The following is a 24204-nucleotide window of genomic DNA, read 5'->3' on the forward strand; positions in this document are numbered from 1 at the left end:
TTAGATAGATCCTGAATATGTGGTTAGGAGCATCTAGCACAAACCGTGATCTCAAGCAGAAATCCAGTTAGGATCTTTCTTAAACTCCATTCTTGTTTACAGCCAAGGCACTTCAGGAAACCGGCCTCACCGGAGCTTAAAACCGGCCTATAGAAGAATCACAACAACATTTTCTATAGAGCCTGAGTTAAGGCTAAATCGGGGCTGAAAAGGTCAATGACCTGACCACACTAATTCAGAATCATCCAGTTCCCCTCACTGTGGTCAGGTCTTCTACGACATTTTTTTAAGCCTGGAAGAAGGGGAAGGCCTGTCTCCCCGAAACTCTTCAGCTGTAAACAAATTTTGTTCAAGAAAGATCTTAAAACAGCGAGCCTGAAAAGCCCTGTACGCCTACTCCACACAACTCATGCGGGAAAGGAAAGGGATGCCCAGAGACCCACCACAGATTCTGCTAGACGCTTCCAACCACATGTTCAGGATTTGGTCTTTTTGATAAACGATTCCTCTATTGTAATCAGAGAGGTGGGAGCCTAGGACCAGAATCGGGTCCACACACCTCATACTTTCATCATTGGTTTACCCCTTTAAAAAAGAATGCTTTGTGAAGTCCTAACAGCAGCCTGTGTTGGATGGTCATTAGAGCGGTTTCCACTTGATCTTCTGCTTACGTGGACTACTACAAGGTAAGGCCTGGCACTTCCTGTTCCCCCTCCATGGATTGGTATGGCTGAAGGCCACGTTGCCCTTGCCCAATGGTCCCACTCCTGATATGGAGTTAGGGGCCCAGGTGGTCCAGCTGCCCCCTCTCCTAAACAGGACTGGTGGGGTTGAGGGCCCAGGTTGTCAAGTTGCCCTCTCCCCTGAGATGAATTAATAGGGAGATAGGCCCAGTTGCCCTCTCTTCTAAGGTGGACCGAATTGTGAACTCATGTTGCCCAATGGCTCCAACTACTGAGATGGTCTAGTAGGATTGGGGGCTTATGTTGCCCATTGGCCCCTCTCTTGCAATAAACTGATGGAGTCGGTGGTGCAGACTATCCAGCTGCCCCCTCTCCTGAGATGGACTGTTTGGGTTAAAGGCCCAAATTGCCCAATGGTCTCTCTCCTGATATGGAGTCGGGGCCCAGGTGGTCCAGCTGCCCAAACTCCTGAGATGGACTGTTGGGTTTGAAGGCCCAAATTGCCCAATGGTCCCTCTCCTGTTACGGAGTCAGGGGCCCAGGTGGTCCACTTGCCCTCTCTCCTGAGATGGATTGATAGGAAAATGGGCCCGTTGCCCTCTCTCTTCACGCCGACCCCCAGGCTCTAGAACCATCTCCCTCCTATAGTCACACTGCCTGGACCCGGGAATCTGACTCTGCATCGGCTTTCTCTGTGGATGATTCTTGCGATTGGCTCCTCTGTGCACAGTCCGGGTTATCGTGGACTTGCCTCGTATCTTCTCCATCTTCCTCCTCCCCCGCCACCTGGCAGAGGCACACTTCGATTCCTGAGTCCCCGGTCAGCCTCCTCTGTCTGTAATGTTCTTCCTCATCCTCCTCATCTACCTCTTCGATATCCCAGCAGTGGTGACCGTCAAAGAAATCCACATAGGAGGAGAAGGCTGTCTGCTTGTGAAGGCCGCGCTCCCTGCCACAAGCCCCCTCCTCCTCGGGACTGGCCTCCCAGCTCCCACCTTCGCTGGCCGAGCTGCCCAGGCTGGTCCCCGTCTCGTCAGTCACTTGGACGGTGAAGGAGCTGCTGCCGGACAGCATACAGCCAGAGGTGCAGGAGCAGCTGCTGGTGTGCTCGGAGCTGGGGGTGAGGGAGGGTGGGTCAGAGGGCGGAGGCGGAGATGAAGAGGGCAGACCCAGCTGGGTGAGGACGGAGCTGTATGGAGGAGGAGGGGTGGTGGGCCGGTACGCCACTTCCTCGTAGGCCGGAAGTTTGAACGATGACAGCGCCCCTGCAGGAGAAGAAAATGCAGAGTTACATTTTACTGAATGCCAAACAGTACCTTCCCTTCCTGGCAGCCAACCAGCTTCTCCCTTCCCTCTTCTAAAGGCAGAATGGGACATGTAAGGGGGACACTGATTGGTTACTAGAAGGGAAACGCGGTTTTTAATTCAGACACCTTACAGGGGGGCATTTTTGTTTCTATTGGAGTTGCACCAATACCGTTTTTTTCTATCAGTGAGTAGGAGTACCGATACTTTGCGGTGTGATTTGCATCAATACGAAAAAAGTTGGTGCAGATCGCACGGCAAAGAATCTCATGCCATTTCCCCCACTGTTCCTGTGTGAGTATAGAAAAGGAAAAGTGCCATTGAGTGGGCAGTTTATTAAAAATGTTAGAACTCACATTAAAGCGGAGCTCCACCCAAAAGGGGAAGTTCAACTTTAAGGCCTCCTCCCAGCAACTGTTTGTGAAATGGAGCTTTTGGTTTGCGAATACACGCTCCAACTTCAGCTTCGATTACCGTAGGCGATCCCCCCTCCCTCTGACCATCATAGCTTTTGTCCAGGCCCCTGACCCCTACCTGTCATTCTCAAGATCCCATATCTTCCCAACCTCTCCCAGAGTGTTGTGCACCACCACCTCAACAGGAAGGACTCCACCCCCCCCCCCCCCCCCGCCGAGAGAAAATACCTGACACCTGACATTGTCCATCCCACGTGCAGTAGAAGACTAGTACGCTAACAAAAAAAAAAATTTAAAAGGGTCTCAAAATCCCGGTGAGTCTGAAAAGCCCCGTATGACCACTCTGCATGACTTACATGGGAAAGGAAAGGGATACCCAGAGTCCTACCCACCATCATGTGTCCCAGAAGACTTCAGGACCAGTCGCAGAGCCCAGCGCCACTTACACATGGGCACCCAGTTGTGAACCCGCAAGCTGTCACAGCTGGGTGCCCATAGTGAAGATGCCAGCGTGGGAGGACACAGGGAGAACATGGGTGAACTAGGGTAAGCACACCGCTGTATCCTGGGACAGGTGAGTGGCTGTTTATTAAAAGTCAGCAGATACAGTTTCTGTAGCTGCTGATTTTTAATTTCCACTTCAGAGACTGGAGCTTCGCTTTAAGTATATATCTGGCCAAATGCAAAAATCTGCAGTGCCCCGGTGCCGCAGATTATGGCAAATCACGGCCGCTGGAGGTGCTCACAGGGCTGGAGGAGAAGTTCCCGGACCCTATGGGTATAGAACGGAAGTGATGTCAGCTTGGGGGGGGGGGGGGGGCACTACTACATCCCCTCTAGCCCGGTGAGCACCTTTTTGGTTTTGGGATCGGGAGCATTTTCGTAAGTACTGATACTCGTGCAAATACGGTGCATCCCTAGTTTTTATATAAACAAAAGAAACATATCTATATTACCAATATATCTAAAGCACCACAAAGTGCGACCGATCACCTAAACACAACCACAGGCTAAGAAACAATCAAACATTTAACCCATCCATGCTGCACCTTTTTATTTAAAATTCTGATCTTATAAAAATCTAGGGGACATGAAAGTACAGAAGCCACAAACCCAGAGACTGACAGATAGCAGCTACAGGACCTGACATTACTCCATGCCACACCAGGTGTCTCCAATCTTTCCAAACAAAGGTCCAGTTTACCATCCTTCAGGGACTTTGCCCAATGGAAGTAGAAAATGTCCTGGTGTCAGGGGACATAACCAATGCCCCATCATTGGTGTCAGTGGAAGGAAGGAAGTGCCCCATCATTGGTATCAATGGGAGGAACAGTGCCCCATCATTGGTATCAGTTGGAGGAACAGTGCCCCATCATTGGTGTCAGTGGGAGGAATAGTGCCCCATCATTGGTATCAGTGGGAGGAATAGTGCCCCATCATTGGTGTCAGTGGGAGGAATAGTGCCCCATCATTGGTGTCAGTGGGAGGAATAGTGCCCCATCATTGGTGTCAGTGGGAGGAACAGTGCCCCATCATTGGTATCAGTGGGAGGAACAGTGCCCCATCATTGGTATCAATGGGAAGAACAGTGCCCCATCATTGGTATCAATGGGAAGAACAGTGCCCCATCATTGGTATCAATGGGAAGAACAGTGCCCCATCATTGGTATCAATGGGAGGTATAGTGCCCCAAGCGCTGGATAAAGGCCATCCAACCATTGGGCCTCAGTATAGAGACCATTGCCTAATGCTTTTGTCCAGGTCCCTGGCCGCCACCTGTCCTTCTCAAGACCCCAAATCTTCCCAACCTCTCCCAGAATGTTGTGCACCACCACCTCGACAAGAAGGACTTTTTTCCCCCAGTTGGAAACCTGACACCGTCCATTCCATGTGTAGTAACAGACTACTAAGCAAACTAAAAAAAAACAAAAGAAGTGTCTCAAAATCCCAGTGAGTCTGAAAAGCCCCGTATGACCACTCTGCATAACTAATGTGGAAAAGGAAAGAGATACCCAGAGCCCCACCCACCCGTTTATACACTTCTATATTAAAGGGGCACTGAAGCAAGAAATGGTCCACCGTCTCCTCCACACTGCCACACTCCACTCTTGGACAACCATGGTTCTCCACAGAGCGATGTTTCAGGTTGCCCTTCACATAAAGTCTGCCAACAAGAACACGAGCCAGGCCAAATCCCCAAACTTTAAAAGGATTCCCTCCAAATGAATCCAATGCAGACCCTCCCTCATAACAGGGCCTGGGCAATCCCTCAAGGCTAGTGGCTCGCTAAAGGAAAATTCAACAACCCTCCTCTCCAGGGCCTTTAATTTCTTCACCATCACTCGCCCCTGCTGAAGCATTTTCAGGCACGGGGCGACATAAGCCGGGAGCTCACCTTGTCAGAACCTCAGGATTTTCACTGGCCCACCATTCTTCCAGCTCTGCAGAAAAGGCCCTAACCAGGACTAAAAATTATCAACCCACCCAGGCAGTTCCTCTGCCAGCATGTTACCAAAATTATGTTTCAAAAACATCAGAGAAAAGAATACCACTGGGTTGACCATACCTAGGCAACCCATCCGCCTTGGAAGGTAGGTTACAGACCTCTGAATGAGGTTTAGTTTAATTCCCCATAACAGCTGGAAGAAACCGCTATGGATTCTCGCATAGAGAGACAGTGGCAAAACACAGACAAAGCTGACATACAGAAATACTGGGATCAGGCAAGTTTTAATCAGGCCAATCCTTTCCCTGTAAGAGAGTTTCCCATCCTTCCAGCTGGCAACCTTGACATTGGCATCTTGTAGCCTGCTTACCCAATGTGCAAGGCCATAATTGCCAGGACCAAATTTAATGCCTAAAATGTACATTTCCTGCTGGGGCTCTGGGAAGGTGTCCGGAAGCTCAAAGCCATCACCTTCCTCTCCCATCCAGAAAACTTCACTCTTATCCTGATTGATGTTTGAGCCTAATGCCTCAGCATACTGCTCCATCACTAAAACCACCTCCTTCGCCTCCTCTGTCCCAGAGATGAAAACAGACACGTCATCAGCATAGGCCACAACCCTCAAAGGGGGCTCACCAGGAATGCTCAAAGGCACCCCACACAATGATCCGCTCTATAATCTCCTGATGAAGGGATCAATTGCAAACGCGTATAGCAGAGGACGCAAAGGACACCCCTGATGCACACCGAGCCAACCTCAAAAGGCCCTCCGATCCAACCATTCACAAACATGAAACTTCAGCCCCACTGTACAAAGTCCTCACCCAAGCGATAAAGCCCCCCTCCAGGCCATACTTGCCAAGAAGCAGCCATAGGTACTAATGATTGAACCGATCAAAAGCTTTAGCCTGATCCAATGCCAGCAGGTACATTCTTCAACCTGCAGCCCTGCACTGCTCCATGGGTCAATAGATTGTAAGCTCCTCTGGTGCAGAGACTGATGTGACTGCCTTTCTTTCATGACCCCAGTGTGCTAGGATTTGGATACTTACTCAGATCAAGCATGGACGGTGGGTAATGGCAGGCACGATGGTAGGCGATAAGGTTTATCTCGCGCTGTCTTTGTTGGTGCTGCAGGCGCAGTTTGGCGCGGCGATGGCGATAGGCACAGCAACAACTGAGGAGGATCAGAACCGTCCAGAGGAGCCAAAACCCTGCGGGGAGGAGAGGGGGGTCACAATCCATAAAACAGTTCCCATTATTTATATCATCACAATGCGTAATTCTGGAATTGGGCTTCATTGTAATCCCCATATAACGCAATAGAGACACTAAATACCTGCAGTCATGTGATCTCCAGGCATCCCTTCCCTGTGACATCACAGCTATATCCTGTATGTGCGTGATGTCAGCACAGATCTGACAGGTGGCGATGGAGTTCACCCTCCACAACAGCTGTGCGTTTCCGGTCCAATCTGGTTCAGGCTAAGGGGACAGATATTCCTGAAGTACATTACAGGACACCGAGGACTTCATGACTACGGGGGTTATGCTGCCACCTTCAGGTGAATGGACACCGGCCAAAAAAATAAAAAAGTCAGGAATCTCCACCTATGACATAACCCCTCCCAGCTCAGTTGAGCCTCAGTATCACAGCAAGCAATGTGGAATAGACACGTGCGATGCGTTTCGTTACCAACTGAAATTGAAAATACATTTTTTTGATTATGAAGGTAACACAGCAACAAGGCCAACAGGCGCAAACCCCAGCATTGGGGGGACCCCATTAAAACACTACCTCTAAGACCTTCCTCCCAAAACTAGCGTCAGCAGAGGCACAAACATCTACAGTACCTGCTAGAAGTCTATAAAGGTGTGAAGAGAAGACCAGGTAGCAGCTTTACAAATAACTGAATATTGATGCTGAATAACCCAAAAAGCACCGACACTTCTGGTGGAATGGGCAATGCCTGGATAAGGAGGCACCTTACCCTTCCTACCATAGTTTGGATTACTGACCCTTGTGAGGACTCTCAAGTAGAACTTACATGGACACAGAAGATAAAGTAAAACAGAGTGGACAACATCCACCTTCTCCTTAGGATGCCTAGGATTAGGATAAGATATTCCTGGGCGGGGAGTCCTGCCTTTTGTGGCCAGCATCCATTTATCTTAAGGTGGCAGCATAACCCAAGTAGAGATAAATATGGAGTGTCCTGTGATGTACAACTAGGAAAAGATAACATTTCCTAATCTGCCCAATAAAGGACAATCATTAATGAATTCAAGTCTGGATCCAAGCCCCGACACTGAGCCCAAACCAGGACCTGAACCCCGACACTGAGCCCAAACCAGGACCTGAACCCCGACACTGAGCCCAAACCAGGAACTGTACCCCGACACTGAGCCCAAACCAGGACCTGAACCCCGACACTAGACTCCATACCTGGACTTGAGCCCAGACACTAGACTCCAAACCTGAACCCCGACACTAGACTCTAAACCTGAACCCCCGACACTAGACTCCAAACCTGAACCCCCGACACTAAACTCCAATCCTGAACCCCGACACTAAACTCCAACCTGGACCTGAACCCCAGCACTAGACTACAAATGGACCTGGGCCCCCAACAGTAGACTCCAAACCTGGACCTGACCCCCGACATTAGACTCCAAACCTGGACCTGACCCCCGACACTAGACTCCAAACCTGGACCTGAGCCCCGACACTAGACTCCAAACCTGGACCTGAGCCCCGACACTAGACTCCAAACCTGGACCTGAGCCCCGACACTAGACTCCAAACCTGAGCACCGACACTAGTCTCCAAACTGGACCTGAATCCCAACACTACACTCCAAACCTGGACCCCGACACTAATCTCCAACCTGGACCTGAACCCCGACACTAGACTCCAACCTGAAACTGAACCCCAACACTAGACTCCAACCTGGACCTGAACCCCCGACACTAGACTCAAACCTGGACCTGAATCCCGGCATTAGACTTCAAACCTGGACCTGAACCTTGACACTAGACTCCAACCTGGACCTGAACCCCGACACTAGACTCCAACCTGGACCTGAACCCCGACACTAGACTCCAACCTGGACCTGAACCCCGACACTAGACTCCAACCTGGACGTGAACCCCGACACTAGACTCCAACCTGGACCTGAACACCCGACACTAGACTCCAACCTGGACCTGAACCCCGACACTAGACTCCAACCTGGACCTGAACCCCGACACTAGACTCCAACCTGGACCTGAACACCCGACACTAGACTCCAAACCTGGACCTGAACCCCGGCACTAGACTCCAAACCTGGACCAGAACCCCCGGCACTAGACTCCAAACCTGGGCCTGAACCCCGGCATTAGACTCCAAACCTGGACCTGAGCCTCAACACTAGACTCCAACCTGCACCGGAACCCAGACACTAGACTCCAACCTGGACCTGAACCCCGACACTAGACTCCAACCTGGACCTGAACCCCGACACTAGACTCCAACCTGGACGTGAACCCCGACACTAGACTCCAACCTGGACCTGAACACCCGACACTAGACTCCAACCTGGACCTGAACCCCGACACTAGACTCCAACCTGGACCTGAACCCCGACACTAGACTCCAACCTGGACCTGAACACCCGACACTAGACTCCAAACCTGGACCTGAACCCCGGCACTAGACTCCAAACCTGGACCAGAACCCCCGGCACTAGACTCCAAACCTGGGCCTGAACCCCGGCATTAGACTCCAAACCTGGACCTGAGCCTCAACACTAGACTCCAACCTGCACCGGAACCCAGACACTAGATTTTAAACCAGGACCTGAGCCTCGATACTAGCCTCCAAACCTGGACATGAGCCCTAACACTAGACCTCAAACCTGGAACTGAGCCCTAACACCGACTCCAAACCTGGACACTAGACTTCAAACCTGGACCCCGACACTTAACTCCAACCTGGACCAGAACCCCCAGCACTAGACTCCAAACCTGGACCTGAACCCCAGCACTAGACTACAAATGGACCTGGGCCCCCAACAGTAGACTCCAAACCTGGACCTGACCCCCGACATTAGACTCCAAACCTGGACCTGACCCCCGTCACTAGACTCCAAACCTGGACCAGAACCCCCGGCACTAGACTCCAAACCTGGACCTGAACCCCGGCATTAGACTCCAAACCTGGACCTGAGCTTCAACACTAGACTCCAACCTGCACCGGAACCCAGACACTAGATTTTAAACCAGGACCTGAGCCTCGATACTAGCCTCCAAACCTGGACATGAGCCCTAACACCGACTCCAAACCTGGACACTAGACTTCAAACCTGGACCAGAGCCCCGACACTAAACTCCAAACCGGAACCCCCGACACTAGTCTCCAACCTGGACCTGAACCCCAAAACTAGACTCCAAACCTGGACCTGAACCCTGACACCAAACTCAAATGAGGACATGAGCCCAACATCGACTCCAATCCTTGACCTGAGCCTTGACAGCGACCACAAATCTGGATCTGAGCCTTTCAGTAGAGAAGGAGCGGAATCACATGTCATCGATCTCCTGTCAATAATTACATTAAGATTTCAATTCATTTCTCGGTAAGGAAATCCATCATTCTGCTAATAAATGGGAGTAAAGGAATGCAGATTGTGGGTGGAGAGTTTGGAAGAGGAAATCCCTGATGATGTCATTGTGATGATGTCACAGGAATGACAGTAAGGGCGGATACTCACACCACAGCTCGTAGTAGTAGGTGCAACAGCCAGTCTCCCCACAGCAGTGACCACTCTCACACACGTAGGGCTTATTGTTCACCCCGGGGCATTGCTCCCGGACCTGTGGAGAAGACAAATGGGTCATGTGATGGACAACAAATTACAGCAAACCCACAGACCCCCCATCCACATTTCACAATCACCTTCACCAGACAGAGCACCCACCAATCCAATGCTGACCTTCCCCCTCTAGTCATAGCATCCACCAATCAAACGCCGACCTTTCCCCTCCACCCAGAGCACCCACCATTCCAACACTGAACCTCCACCCAGAGCACCACCATTCCAACACTGACCCTCCACCCAGAGCTCCCACCATTCCAACACTGACCCTCCACCCAGAGCACCACCATTCCAACACTGACCCTCCACCCAGAACATCCACCAATCCAACACTGACCCTCCACCCAGAGCACCCACCATTTCAACACTGACCCTCCACCCAGAACATCCACCAATCCAACACTGACCCTCCACCCAGAGCACCACCATTCCAACACTGACCCTCCACCCAGAGCACCACCATTCCAACACTGACCCTCCACCCAGAACATCCACCAATCCAACACTGACCCTCCACCCAGAGCACCCACCATTTCAACACTGACCCTCCACCCAGAACATCCACCAATCCAACACTGACCCTCCACCCAGAGCACCCGCCATTCCAACACTGACCCTCCACCCAGAACATCCACCATTCCAACACTGACCCTCCACCCAGAGCACCCACCATTCCAACACTGACCTTCCACCCAGAGCACCCACCATTCCAACACTGACCCTCTGACCCTCCACCCAGAGCACCACCATTCCAACACTGACCCTCCACCCAGAGCACCCACCATTCCAACACTGACCCTCTGACCCTCCACCCAGAGCACCCACCATTCCAACACTGACCCTCCACCCAGAACATCCACCAATCCAACACTGACCCTCCACCCAGAGCACCCACAATTCCAACACTGACCCTCCACCCAGAACATCACCATTCCAACACTGACCCTTCACCCAGAGCACCCACCATTCCAACACTGACCCTCCTCCCTCCACCCACAGCACCACCATTCCAACACTGAACCTCCACCCAGAGCACCCACCATTCCAACACTGACCCTCTACCCAGAGCACCCACCATTCCAACACTGAACCTCCACCCAGAGCACCCACCATTCCAACACTGACCCTCCACCCAGAGCACCCACCATTCCAACACTGAACCTCCACCCAGAGCACCCACCATTCCAACACTGACCCTCCACCCAGAGCACCCACCATTCCAACACTGAACCTCCACCCAGAGCACCCACCATTCCAACACTGACCCTCTACCCAGAGCACCCACCATTCCAACACTGAACCTCCACCCAGAGCATCGCTATTCACACTGACCCTCCACCCAGAACACCACCATTCCAACACTGACCCTCCACCCAGAACATCCACCAATCCAACACTGACCCTCCACCCAGAGCACCCACCATTCCAACACTGACCCTCCACCCAGAGCACCCACCATTCCAACACTGACCCTCTACCCAGAGCACCCACCATTCCAACACTGAACCTCCACCCAGAGCACCCACCATTCCAACACTGAACCTCCACCCAGAGCACCCACCATTCCAACACTGACCCTCTACCCAGAGCACCCACCATTCCAACACTGACCCTCTACCCAGAGCACCCACCATTCCAACACTGAACCTCCACCCAGAGCACCCACCATTCCAACACTGACCCTCCACCCAGAGCACCCACCAATCCAACACTGACCCTCCACCCAGAGCACCCACCATTCCAACACTGACCCTCCACCTAGAACATCCACCAATCCAACACTGACCCTCTACCCAGAGCACCCACCATTCAAACACTGACCCTCCACCCAGAACATCCACCATTCCAACACTGAACCTCCACCCAGAACATCCACCATTCCAACACTGACCCTCCACCCAGAGCACCCACCATTCCAACACTGACCCTCTACCCAGAGCACCCACCATTCCAACACTCAACCTCCACCCAGAGCACCCACCATTCCAACACTGACCCTCCACCCAGAACATCCACCATTCCAACACTGACCCTCCACCCAGAGCACCCACCATTCCAACACTGACCCTCCACCCAGAGCACCCACCATTCCAACACTGACCCTCCACCTAGAACATCCACCAATCCAACACTGACCCTCCACCCAGAGCATCACCATTCCAAAACTGACCCTCCCCCCTCCACCCAGAGCACCCACTATTCCAACACTGACTCTTCACCCAGAGCACCCACCATTCCAACATTGACCCTTCACCCACAGCGCCCACCATTCCAACGCTGACCCTCCCCTTACGCCTAGTGCACCCACCATTCCAACACTGACTCTTCACCCAGAGCACCCACCATTCCAACACTGACCCTTCACCCACAGCACCCATCATTCCATCGCTGACCCTCCCCCTTCCATCCAGAGCACCCACCAATTCAACGCTGATCCTCCACCCAGAGCACCCACCATTCCAACACTGAACCTCCACCCAGAGCACCCACCATTCCAACGCTGACCCTCCCCTTATGCCTAGTGCACCCACCATTCCAACACTGACTCTTCACCCAGAGCACCCACCATTCCAACACTGACCCTTCACCCACAGCACCCATCATTCCATCGCTGACCCTCCCCCTTCCATCCAGAGCACCCACCAATTCAACGCTGATCCTCCACCCAGAGCACCCACCATTCCAACACTGACCCTCCACCCAGAGCACCCACCATTCCAACACTGACCCTCCACCCAGAGCACCCACCATTCCAACACTGACCCTCTGACCCTCCACCCAGAGCACCCACCATTCCAACACTGACCCTCCCCCTCCACACAGAGCACCCACCATTCCAACGCTGACCCTCCCCCCTCCACCCAGAGCACCCACAAATCTAGTGCTGACCCTTCCCCTCCACCGAGAGGACCTATAATTCCAACACTGATCCTCCCCCTCCACTCAGAGCACCCACCATTCCAATGCTGATCCTCCCCCCTCCACACAGAGCACCCACCAATCTAGCACTTCCCCTCCACCGAGAGGACCTACCATTCCAACACTGACCCTCCCCCTCCACCTAGAGCACCCATCAATCCAACCAAGACCCTCCCCCTCCACCCAGAGGACCCACCATTCCAACGCTGACCCTTCCCCTCCACCCAGAGGACCCACCATTCCAACGCTGACCCTCCCCCTCCACCCAGAGCACCACCATTCCAACACTGACCCTTCACCCACAGCGCCCACCATGCCAATGCTGACCCTCCACCCAGACCACCCTCCATTCCAACACTGACCCTCCACCCAGAGCACCACCATTCCAACACTGACCCTCATCTCCACCCAGAGGACCCACCATTCTAATGCTGACCTTCCCCCTCCATCCAGAGCACCCACCATTCCAATGCAGACCCTCCACCCACAGCACCCACCATTCCAACACTGACCCTTCACCCACAGCACCCACCATTCCAACACTGACCCTCTACCCACAGCACCCACCATTCTAACACTGACCCTCCACCCACAGCACCCACCATTCTAACACTGACCCTCCACCCACAGCACCCACCATTCCAACACTGACCCTCCCCCTCCACCCAGAGCACCCACCATTCCAACACTGACCCTCTACCCACAGCGCCCACCATTCCAACACTGACCCTCCATTCAGAGCACCACCATTCCAACACTGACCCTCCCCCTCCACCGAGAGCATCCATTATTCCAACGCTAACCCTCCCTCTCCACCCAGAGCACCCACCAATCCAACAATGACCCTCCCCCTCCACCCAGAGCACCCACCATTCCAACACTGACCCTCCCCCTCCACCCAGAGCAACCACCGTTCCAACACTGACCCTCCCCCTCCACCCAGAGCAACCACCGTTCCAACACTGACCCTCCCCCTCCACCCAGAGCAACCACCGTTCCAACACTGACCCACCCCCTCCACCCAGAGCAACCACCATTCCAACGCTAACCCTCCCCCTCCATTCAGAACACCAACATTCCAACACTGACCCTCCCCCTCCACCCAGAGCACCCAACATTCCAACACTGACCCTCCACCATAAATCCTGACCCCTCAAGACAAAGTAACCCAAATTCAATCCTGACACTCCATCTTCAAGCAGAGCACCCCCCCTTCTATTCTGACCCCTATTCCTCTAGCCAATTCTATCCTAACCCCTCGTCTCCCAGCCAATGCACCCCTCAATTCCATCTTGGTCTTTCCAACAAAAGCACCCCTTGATTCCATTCTCACCCCTCCAGCCAGAACACCCCTTAATTCTATCCTGAACCCTCCCCCTCTAGCCAGAGCACCCTCACATTCATCCTAACTCCTCTCCCTCCAAAGAAAACACCCCTGATTTCATCCTGACTCCTCCCCCTCTAACCAAAACACCCCCAGTTCCATGCTGTCTCTTTCCCTCAAACTGGAGCACCTCCAATTTTGTCCTGACTCCTCAAGCCTATCTACGCCTTTTTTCCATCCTGACCTCACCTGTGCAGCACCCCTCAAATCTATCCTGTCCCTTCAAGCCTAAATACCCCTAATCCCATCTTGAATTAACCAGGAATAACACCCCCAATTCCATCCTGACCCCTCCCACTCAAGCCAGAGCATTCCCAGTTCCCTCCTGACACTCTCCCTTTACAACCAGAGCACCCCCAATTCCATCCTGACTCCTTCAGCCAGACTAGCCGCCTATTCCACCCCGACTGTTCCCTCTCCAACCATGGCACCCCCAATTCCATCCTGACTCCTTCAGCCAGACTAGCCTCCTATTCTACCCCGACTGTTCTCTCTCCAACCATGGCACCCCCAATTCCATCCTGACTCCTTCAGCCAGACTAGCCTCCTATTCTACCCCGACTGTTCTCTCTCCAACCATGGCACCCCCAATTCCATCCTGACTCCTTCAGCCAGACTAGCCGCCTATTCCACCCTGACTGTTCCCTCTCCAACCAGAGCACCCCCAATTCCATCCTGACTCCTTCAGCCAGACTAACCGCCTATTCCACCCCGACTGTTCCCTCTCCAACCATGGCACCCCCAATTCCATCCTGACTCCTTCAGCCAGACTAGCCGCCTATTCCACCCCGACTGTTCCCTCTCCAACCAGAGCACCCCCAATTCCATCCTGACTCCTTCAGCCAGACTAGCCGCCTATTCCACCCCGACTGTTCCCTCTCCAACCATGGCACCCCCAATTCCATCCTGACTCCTTCAGCCAGACTAGCCGCCTATTCCACCCCGACTGTTCCCTCTCCAACCATGGCACCCCCAATTCCATCCTGACTCCTTCAGCCAGACTAGCCGCCTATTCCACCCCGACTGTTCCCTCTCCAACCATGGCACCCCTCAATTCCATCCTGACTCCTTCAGCCAGACTAGCCGCCTATTCCACCCCGACTGTTCCCTCTCCAAACATGGCACCCCCAATTCCATCCTGACTCCTTCAGCCAGACTAGCCTCCTATTCTACCCCGACTGTTCTCTCTCCAACCAGAGCACCCCCAATTCCGTCCTGACTCCTTCAGCCAGACTAACCGCTTATTCTACCCCGACTGTTCCCTCTCCAACCAGAGCACCCCCAATTCCATCCTGACTCCTTCAGCCAGACTAGCCGCCTATTCCACCCCGACTGTTCCCTCTCCAACCATGGCACCCCCAATTCCATCCTGACTCCTTCAGCCAGACTAGCCGCCTATTCCACCCCGACTGTTCCCTCTCCAACCATGGCACCCCCAATTCCATCCTGACTCCTTCAGCCAGACTAGCCGCCTATTCCACCCCGACTGTTCCCTCTCCAACCATGGCACCCCTCAATTCCATCCTGACTCCTTCAGCCAGACTAGCCGCCTATTCCACCCCGACTGTTCCCTCTCCAAACATGGCACCCCCAATTCCATCCTGACTCCTTCAGCCAGACTAGCCTCCTATTCTACCCCGACTGTTCTCTCTCCAACCAGAGCACCCCCAATTCCGTCCTGACTCCTTCAGCCAGACTAACCGCTTATTCTACCCCGACTGTTCCCTCTCCAACCAGAGCACCCCCAATTCCATCCTGACTCCTTCAGCCAGACTAGCCGCCTATTCCACCCCGACTGTTCCCTCTCCAACCAGAGCACCCCCAATTCCATCCTGACTCCTTCAGCCAGACTAGCCGCCTATTCCACCCCGACTGTTCCCTCTCCAACCAGAGCACCCCCAATTCCATCCTGACTCCTTCAGCCAGACTAGCCTCCTATTCCACCCCGACTGTTCCCTCTCCAACCAGAGCACCCTCAATTCCATCCTGACTCCTTCAGCCAGACTAGCCTCCTATTCTACCCCGACTGTTCCCTCTCCAACCAGAGCACCCCCAATTCCATACTGCCCCCTCCAACAACCCCACACCCAGCAGCACAGCTGAACCCAGCAATTACACAATTCCTGCTCTCTGTCCCCCCAGGCTATTAAACCATCCCGACCCCTCACCCTGAGTGAATTCTCTATCACTGATCCCCAATAACTGCAACTGCACCATTGACCTCCAAGGAAGGAGCACCGAGGAGCCCCCAAGCCTTCTCTGGTAACCCCATATACTAAAGTGCTGAGCATTGTAGTGACCCCCCCCCCCCCAAATGAATGCCTCATCATTGATCACATGACCAGCTGTTGTACAGAATGGAAGGTTCTGGGCTCTAGCCGATCAATAATCGAATAACTATTCACCCTGAACTCTGATCTACACTGGAGTTTTCTCCACCAATCACCAGCATCCAAATACTCTCCACCAAGAACTGTACCTGGCACCCCATGGATGGGACCCTCCCGGGGACTCACCGTGTCACTGGGGTAGATGGACGGCAGCAAATGTTCAGCAGTGAACATGTGAGCTTCATACAGTCCAGGCACAACCATGTCTGAGTGAAGTCACAGCGAATGACAAAGACACAAATCCTCTACACATAACGTCACCGTCCCCTCTGTGTACTGTAAACACAAAGTAACATTCTCCCCCCAACAAACTAAGTTACAGCCAGAGCCGACTGACCCACCGCCGTCACCACCCACAGTGAGATCTGTCCAAGCTGGAACCATTACCAACCACTATGGGAGCTGTCCGAACCGGATCCATCACCAACCACTATGGGGTCTATCTAAACTGGATCCATCACCAACCACTATGGGAGCTGTCAGAACTGGATCCATCACCAACCACTATGGGGTCTATCCAAAACCAGAACCATCACCAACCACTATGGGAGCTGTCCGAACCGGATCCACCACCAACCACTATGGGGTCTATCTAAACTGGATCCACCACCAACCACTATGGGGTCTATCTAAACTGGAACCATTACCAACCACTATGGGAGCTGTCCGAACCGGAACCCTCACTAACCACTATGGGAGCTGTCCGAACTGGATCCATCACCAACCACTATGGGAGCTGTCCGAACCGGATCCATCACTCACCACTATGGGGTCTATCCAAGCTGGATCCATCACCACCCACTATGGGGTCTATCCAAACTGGATCCATCACCAACCACTATGGGGTCTATCCAAACTGGATCCATCACCAACCACTATGGGGTCTGTCCAAACTGGATCCATCACCAACCACTATGGGGTCTATCCAAACTGGATCCACCACTCACCACTATGGGAACTGTCCGAACTGGATCCATTACCAACCACTATGGGGGTCTATCCAAACTGGATCCATCACCAACCACTATGGGGTCTATCCAAACTGGATCCATCACTCACCACTATGGGGTCTATCCAAACTGGATCCATCACTCACCACTATGGGAACTGTCCGAACTGGATCCATCACTCACCACTATGGGGTCTATCCAAACTGGATCCATCACTCACCACTATGGGAACTGTCCGAACTGGATCCATCACCAACCACTATGGGAGCTGTCCGAACTGGAACCCTCACCAACCACTATGGGGTCTATCCAAACTGGATCCATCACCAACCACTATGGGAGCTGTCTGAACTGGAACCCTCACCAACCACTATGGGGTCTATCCAAACTGGATCCATCACCAACCACTATGGGAGCTGTCAGAACTGGATCCATCACCAACCACTATGGGGTCTATCCAAACTGGATCCACCACCAACCACTATGGGGTCTATCCAAACTGGATCCATCACCAACCACTATGGGGTCTATCCAAACTGGATCCATCACCACCCACTATGGGGTCTATCCAAACTGGATCCATCACCAACCACTATGGGGTCTATCCAAACTGGATCCATCACCAACCACTATGGGGTCTATCCAAAACCAGAATCACCAACCACTATGGGGTCTATCCAAACTGGATCCATCACCAACCACTATGGGGTCTATCCGAACTGGATCCATCACCAACCACTATGGGGTCTATCCGAACTGGATCCATCACCAACCACTATGGGGTCTATCAAAGCTGGATCCATCACCACCCACTATGGGGTCTATCCAAAACCAGAATCACCAACCACTATGGGGGTCTATCCAAACTGGATCCATCACCAACCACTATGGGGTCTGTCCAAACTGGATCCATCACCAACCACTATGGGGTCTATCCAAACTGGATCCACCACTCACCACTATGGGAACTGTCCGAACTGGATCCATTACCAACCACTATGGGGGTCTATCCAAACTGGATCCATCACCAACCACTATGGGGTCTATCCAAAACGGAACCATCACCAACCACTAGGTCTATCCAAACCAGATCCATCACCAACCACTATGGGGTCTATCCAAACTGGATCCATCACCAACCACTATGGGGTCTATCCAAACTGGATCCATCACCAACCACTATGGGGTCTATCCAAACTGGATCCATCACCACTCACAATGAGATCTCTCAGAGCCACAACCATCATCAACCATAATGGGATCACTCCAAGCCAGGATCGAAAACTACAACGGGTTCTGTCCAAGCCAAATCCAAAACCAGGACCATTACCACCCCCGCTATGAGATCTGTCCAAACCAGGACTATTACCATCCCCTGCTATGAGATCTGTCCAAACCAGGACTATTACCACCCCCGCTATGAGATCTGTCCAAACCAGGACTATTACCATCCCCTGCTATGAGATCTGTCCAAACCAGGACTATTACCATCCCCCGCTATGAGATCTGTCCATACCAGGACCATGAAGGGTCAGCTCCTGGGGTTAGGGGGAGGAGTCTGTGGGTGAAGGGTCAGCTCCTGGGGTTAGGGGGAGGAGTCTGCGGGTGAAGGGTCACCTCCTGGGGTTAAGGGGAGGAGTCTGTGGGTGAAGGGTCACCTCCTGGGGTTAGGGGGAGGAGTCTGTGGGTGAAGGGTCACCTCCTGGGGTTAGGGGGAGGAGTCTGTGGGTGAAGGGTCAGCTCCTGGGGTTAGGGGGAGGAGTCTGCGGGTGAAGGGTCACCTCCTGGGGTTAAGGGGAGGAGTCTGTGGGTGAAGGGTCACCTCCTGGGGTTAGGGGGAGGAGTCTGTGGGTGAAGGGTCACCTCCTGGGGTTAGGGGGAGGAGTCTGTGGGTGAAGGGTCAGCTCCTAGGGTTAGGGGGAGGAGTCTGTGGGTGAAGGGTCAGCTCCTAGGGTTAGGGGGAGGAGTCTGTGGGTGAAGGGTCAGCTCCTAGGGTTAGGGGGAGGAGTCTGTGGGTGAAGGGTCAGCTCCTGGGGTTAGGGGGAGGAGTCTGTGGGTGAAGGGTCAGCTCCTAGGGTTAGGGGGAGGAGTCTGTGGGTGAAGGGTCAGCTCCTGGGGTTAGGGGTCTGTGGGTGAAGGGTCAGATCTTGGGGTTAGGGGGAGGAGTCTGTGGATGAAGGGTCACCTCCTAGGGTTAGGGGGAGGAGTCTGTGGGTGAAGGGTCAGCTCCTAGGGTTAGGGGGAGGAGTCTGTGGGTGAAGGGTCAGCTCCTGGGGTTAGGGGGAGGGGTCTGTGGGTGAAGGGTCACCTCCTGGGGTTAGGGGGAGGGGTCTGTGGGTGAAGGGTCACCTCCTGGGGTTAGGGGGAGGGGTCTGTGGGTGAAGGGTCAGATCTTGGGGTTAGGGGGAGGGGTCTGTGGGTGAAGGGTCAGCTCCTAGGGTTAGGGGGAGGAGTCTGTGGGTGAAGGGTCAGCTCCTAGGGTTAGGGGGAGGAGTCTGTGGGTGAAGGGTCAGATCTTGGGGTTAGAGGGAGGGGTCTGTGGGTGAAGGGTCAGCTCCTAGGGTTAGGGGGAGGAGTCTGTGGGTGAAGGGTCACCTCCTGGGGTTAGGGGGAGGAGTCTGTGGGTGAAGGGTCACCTCCTGGGGTTAGGGGGAGGGGTCTGTGGGTGAAGGGTCAGCTCCTGGGGTTAGGGGGAGGGGTCTGTGGGTGAAGGGTCAGCTCCTAGGGTTAGGGGGAGGAGTCTGTGGGTGAAGGGTCACCTCCTGGGGTTAGGGGGAGGAGTCTGTGGGTGAAGGGTCACCTCCTGGGGTTAGGGGGAGGAGTCTGTGGGTGAAGGGTCACCTCCTGGGGTTAGGGGGAGGAGTCTGTGGGTGAAGGGTCACCTCCTAGGGTTAGGGGGAGGGGTCTGTGGGTGAAGGGTCACCTCCTGGGGTTAGGGGGAGGAGTCTGTGGGTGAAGGGTCACCTCCTAGGGTTAGGGGGAGGAGTCTGTGGGTGAGGGGGCAGCTCCTAGGGTTAGGGGGAGGAGTCTGTGGGTGAAGGGTCAGCTCCTAGGGTTAGGGGGAGGAGTCTGTGGGTGAAGGGTCAGCTCCTGGGGTTAGGGGGAGGAGTCTGTGGGTGAAGGGTCACCTCCTAGGGTTAGGGGGAGGAGTCTGTGGGTGAAGGGTCACCTCCTAGGGTTAGGGGGAGGAGTCTGTGGGTGAGGGGGCAGCTCCTAGGGTTAGGGGGAGGAGTCTGTGGGTGAAGGGTCAGCTCCTAGGGTTAGGGGGAGGAGTCTGTGGGTGAAGGGTCACCTCCTAGGGTTAGGGGGAGGAGTCTGTGGGTGAGGGGGCAGCTCCTAGGGTTAGGGGGAGGAGTCTGTGGGTGAAGGGTCAGCTCCTGGGGTTAGGGGGAGGGGTCTGTGGGTGAAGGGTCACCTCCTAGGGTTAGGGGGAGGAGTCTGTGGGTGAGGGGGCAGCTCCTAGGGTTAGGGGGAGGAGTCTGTGGGTGAAGGGTCAGCTCCTGGGGTTAGGGGGAGGAGTCTGTGGGTGAAGGGTCAGCTCCTGGGGTTAGGGGGAGGAGTCTGTGGGTGAAGGGTCACCTCCTAGGGTTAGGGGGAGGAGTCTGTGGGTGAGGGGGCAGCTCCTAGGGTTAGGGGGAGGAGTCTGTGGGTGAAGGGTCAGCTCCTAGGGTTAGGGGGAGGAGTCTGTGGGTGAAGGGTCAGCTCCTGGGGTTAGGGGGAGGGGTCTGTGGGTGAAGGGTCACCTCCTGGGGTTAGGGGGAGGAGTCTGTGGGTGAAGGGTCAGCTCTTGGGGTTAGGGGGAGGAGTCTGTGGGTGAAGGGTCAGCTCTTGGGGTTAGGGGGAGGAGTCTGTGGGAAAATAGGAGGAGTGAAGCTGAATGCGGTCCCCAGAATTTCTGCTCCCATGGTGATGGGGGAGGGAATCCATTTGTGGTTCAATAAATGGGTGTGGCCAATCAGGTGTTGGGCGTGGTTTGTTAGGGAGTGGCTTCTGATGTTTACAAATAGTTCCAGTAAAGGGTTGTGGCCTTTGAAATGGGCGGAGTGGTTTGTTTTGTGGGGTGTGGCTTCTGAACTGATAGGCGTGGTCTCAGGGATGGAGAGTGATTTCAGGTGGGGTGTGGCCTCTGAGGTGATGGGTGTGGCTTATTAGGGGAGTGTCTTCTTGGATGGAGGGCATGGTTTCGGTGAGGAGGTGTGTCCTGTGAGTGTAGTGGGAGTGGTCTCGGCGAGGAGGTGTGTCCAGTGGGTGTGGTCTCGGTGAGGAGGTGTGTCCTGTGGGTGTGGTCTCGGTGAAGAGGTGTGTCCTGTGGGAGTGGTCTCGGTGTATCTCTCTCTTCCAGTCCCCGCCCCCTCCTCCTCACCGGGTGTGCTCCCCTCCTCTCCCATAGGCCGGCGCTGTTCCCGGCCTCCTCCATGCTGTCACAATGGGTTTCGGTGTCTCCTCTCCCCGCTCTCCGGCTCCAGCGCCGCCATCTTATTCCGCCCGGCAGCCGCTCGCATAGCAACACTGCCGACTCCGCCCATCCGGCCCCCTCCGCCAATCACCGGCGCCCTACAGAGGACGTGAGCGCTGATTGCCCGAAACAGATCCACCAATAGCAGGGAGAAGGCGGGGCCCCGATTGTGACTAACAGCTTCTGCGGCCAATTAGACTCCAGCTTGCCTTCTTCTGGGCGGGGTTTGGGAAAGCTGTCCAATGACAGTAAGCGCTTCCTTCTTCCGGTACATGATGTTAGCGGTGATTGGAGGATGGAGGGAGAGAGGGGCGGAGAGTAGAGAGGAAGTCCTGCCCGCCCCCCGCAGAGATTGCTTTATGAGGTGACTCCGGAAGTGATGATTTATGACTGGGGTCACACAGCTGTCCTCTCCCTGTATATAGAGGGGGGGGGGCACCCCATCATTGCCGGTCTCCCTCCCTCCTGTAGGGGCGCTGTCTCATTATTATAGATGGGGGGAATTCTCTCATCTCTGGCGGCCGGACTCTATGGATCTGCCTTCGGTGGGGGGAGGGTGACCACCTCATCCTTTTACACATAAATTACCCCTCACCCCCCTCAACGCCCCCCAGCCTGGGGACTACAACACCCATCATTCATCATCATTACCCCCATTCTGTACACAGCGAGAGGAAAAAGTATGTGACCCCCCCCACTGACAGAGAAATGATCGGTCTGTGATTTTATTGGTCGGTTTATTTTACCAATGAAAGACGGAATAAAACGCGTTTCATAAAAGTTATAAATTCATTTCCATTTTATCCATTTAATGACCGGCCGTTGTAGAAATCCGGTGGTGAAGTGTTTGTGTAGTTCTGGGAGGGCGTACAATGGACGGCGTCTCAGAATCTCCCTCCCCCTGGGACGCACACAGGAATGTCTGTGCTCACCGCGTCCCGGGGACCCAACGCATCACAGATCAGGGTAAAGGGCCAATGAGAGCGGTCCATTACCATGTGATTGCTCCGTCCAATGAGGGATCAATCACAACAAACCGCCGCAATGTCCGCTTCATTTCTCTCCTCAGACGCAGCAATCCGTACAGCGTGCCAGGAGAGGAGAGAAACTGCAGCTGCACCGCGCCTCCTCTGCCTCATTGTGCCCAATTAGTGCCTCATCAGTGCCTCAGCCATGCCCCATCCATGCCTCATCCGTGTCACATCCATGCATCATCTGTGTCACATCCATGCAACCTCAGTGCTCATCCATCCCACATCTGTGCCCGCCCATGCCACCTCAGTGCTCATCAATGTCACTACAATGCTTATCAGTGCCCTACAGTGTCTCACAAAATTGTAATGGAAAGTCAGGAAACGACGGTGCTCCTTGGATGTTGGGCCTCTGTGTGTGGTCAGGCTGAGGAAAAGTGTCACACATGTGGTATCGCCGTACTCAGGAGGAGTAAGGAGTAAGGTTTTGCACTTGGGGACTAAAAACATAAAAGCACAATACACGTTAGGAGGGGAACCCTTGGGGGACTCAAAAATGGAGAAAGATCTGGGAGTCTTGGTTGATGATAGATTAGGCTACAGCATGCAATGTCAAGCGGCAGCTTCCAAAGCCAACAGAATATTAGCATGCATAAAGAAAGGGATGTATTCCAGAGATAAGACTATAATCCTTCCACTTTATAAAACTCTGGTCTGACCGCATCTGGAGTATTCTGTCCAGTTCTGGTCACCAGTCCTCAGGAGGGATGTGTTGGAGCTGGAGAGAGTCCAGAGAAGGGCAACTAAACTAATTAGGGGATTGGAGGACCTTAACTATGAAGAGCGTCTACAATCGCTTGATTTATTCTCCCTGGAGAAGAGACGTCTGAGGGGGGACATGATAGCAATTTATAAATATCTTAATGGGGATCCCAGCTTAGAAAAAAAGCTGTTCATTCGAAGGGATTGCATGAGGACTCGAGGGCATACAATGCGATTAGAGGAGAAGCGTTTTAACCTCAGGCAACGTGGGGGGTTCTTTACTGTTAGAGCTACAAGATTGTGGAATTCTCTACCACAAGAGGTGGTTTCTGCGGGAAGTATGGTGGCTTTCAAAAGACTCTTAGACTTACATCTCAAGGATCAGAACATTCAGGGGTATGTGAGATGATTACAGCCACACACACCTACACAGGGGGAACTAGATGGACTATTGTCTTTATTCAACCTCACCTACTATGTAACTATGTAACTATGAGTGGCAGAATGTATTTTGGGGTGTAATTTTTTGCTATGTACACGTTATGTGTTAAAAATGTCTAATAAATGGACAACTTTTTTTTTTTTTTTTTTTTTACACAAAGTTTTGGTTTTCTTTCCACATTTTCCAAAATCTTGTGGAAAAAAAAATGACATGTTCAAAAG

The 24204-nt window shown here is 53.5% G+C and overlaps 1 protein-coding gene across 1 annotated transcript; it reads right to left on the reverse strand.

The window, feature by feature from the left end:
- Nucleotides 1-1329: 1329 nt before the first annotated feature.
- Nucleotides 1330-21873, reverse strand: WBP1 (WW domain binding protein 1). The gene is made up of 4 exons (XM_082271912.1): nt 21716-21873; nt 9605-9707; nt 5903-6064; nt 1330-1948 (listed from the first exon to the last, which is right to left on the reverse strand). The coding sequence occupies exons 1-4, from the start codon at nt 21767-21769 to the stop codon at nt 1332-1334; spliced, it is 936 nt and encodes a 311-aa protein (XP_082128038.1). The 5' UTR covers nt 21770-21873; the 3' UTR covers nt 1330-1331.
- Nucleotides 21874-24204: the final 2331 nt, after the last annotated feature.

Source organism: Pelophylax lessonae (assembly GCF_965119305.1).
Source record: "Pelophylax lessonae genome assembly, chromosome: 1".
Classification (NCBI taxonomy): domain Eukaryota; kingdom Metazoa; phylum Chordata; class Amphibia; order Anura; family Ranidae; genus Pelophylax; species Pelophylax lessonae.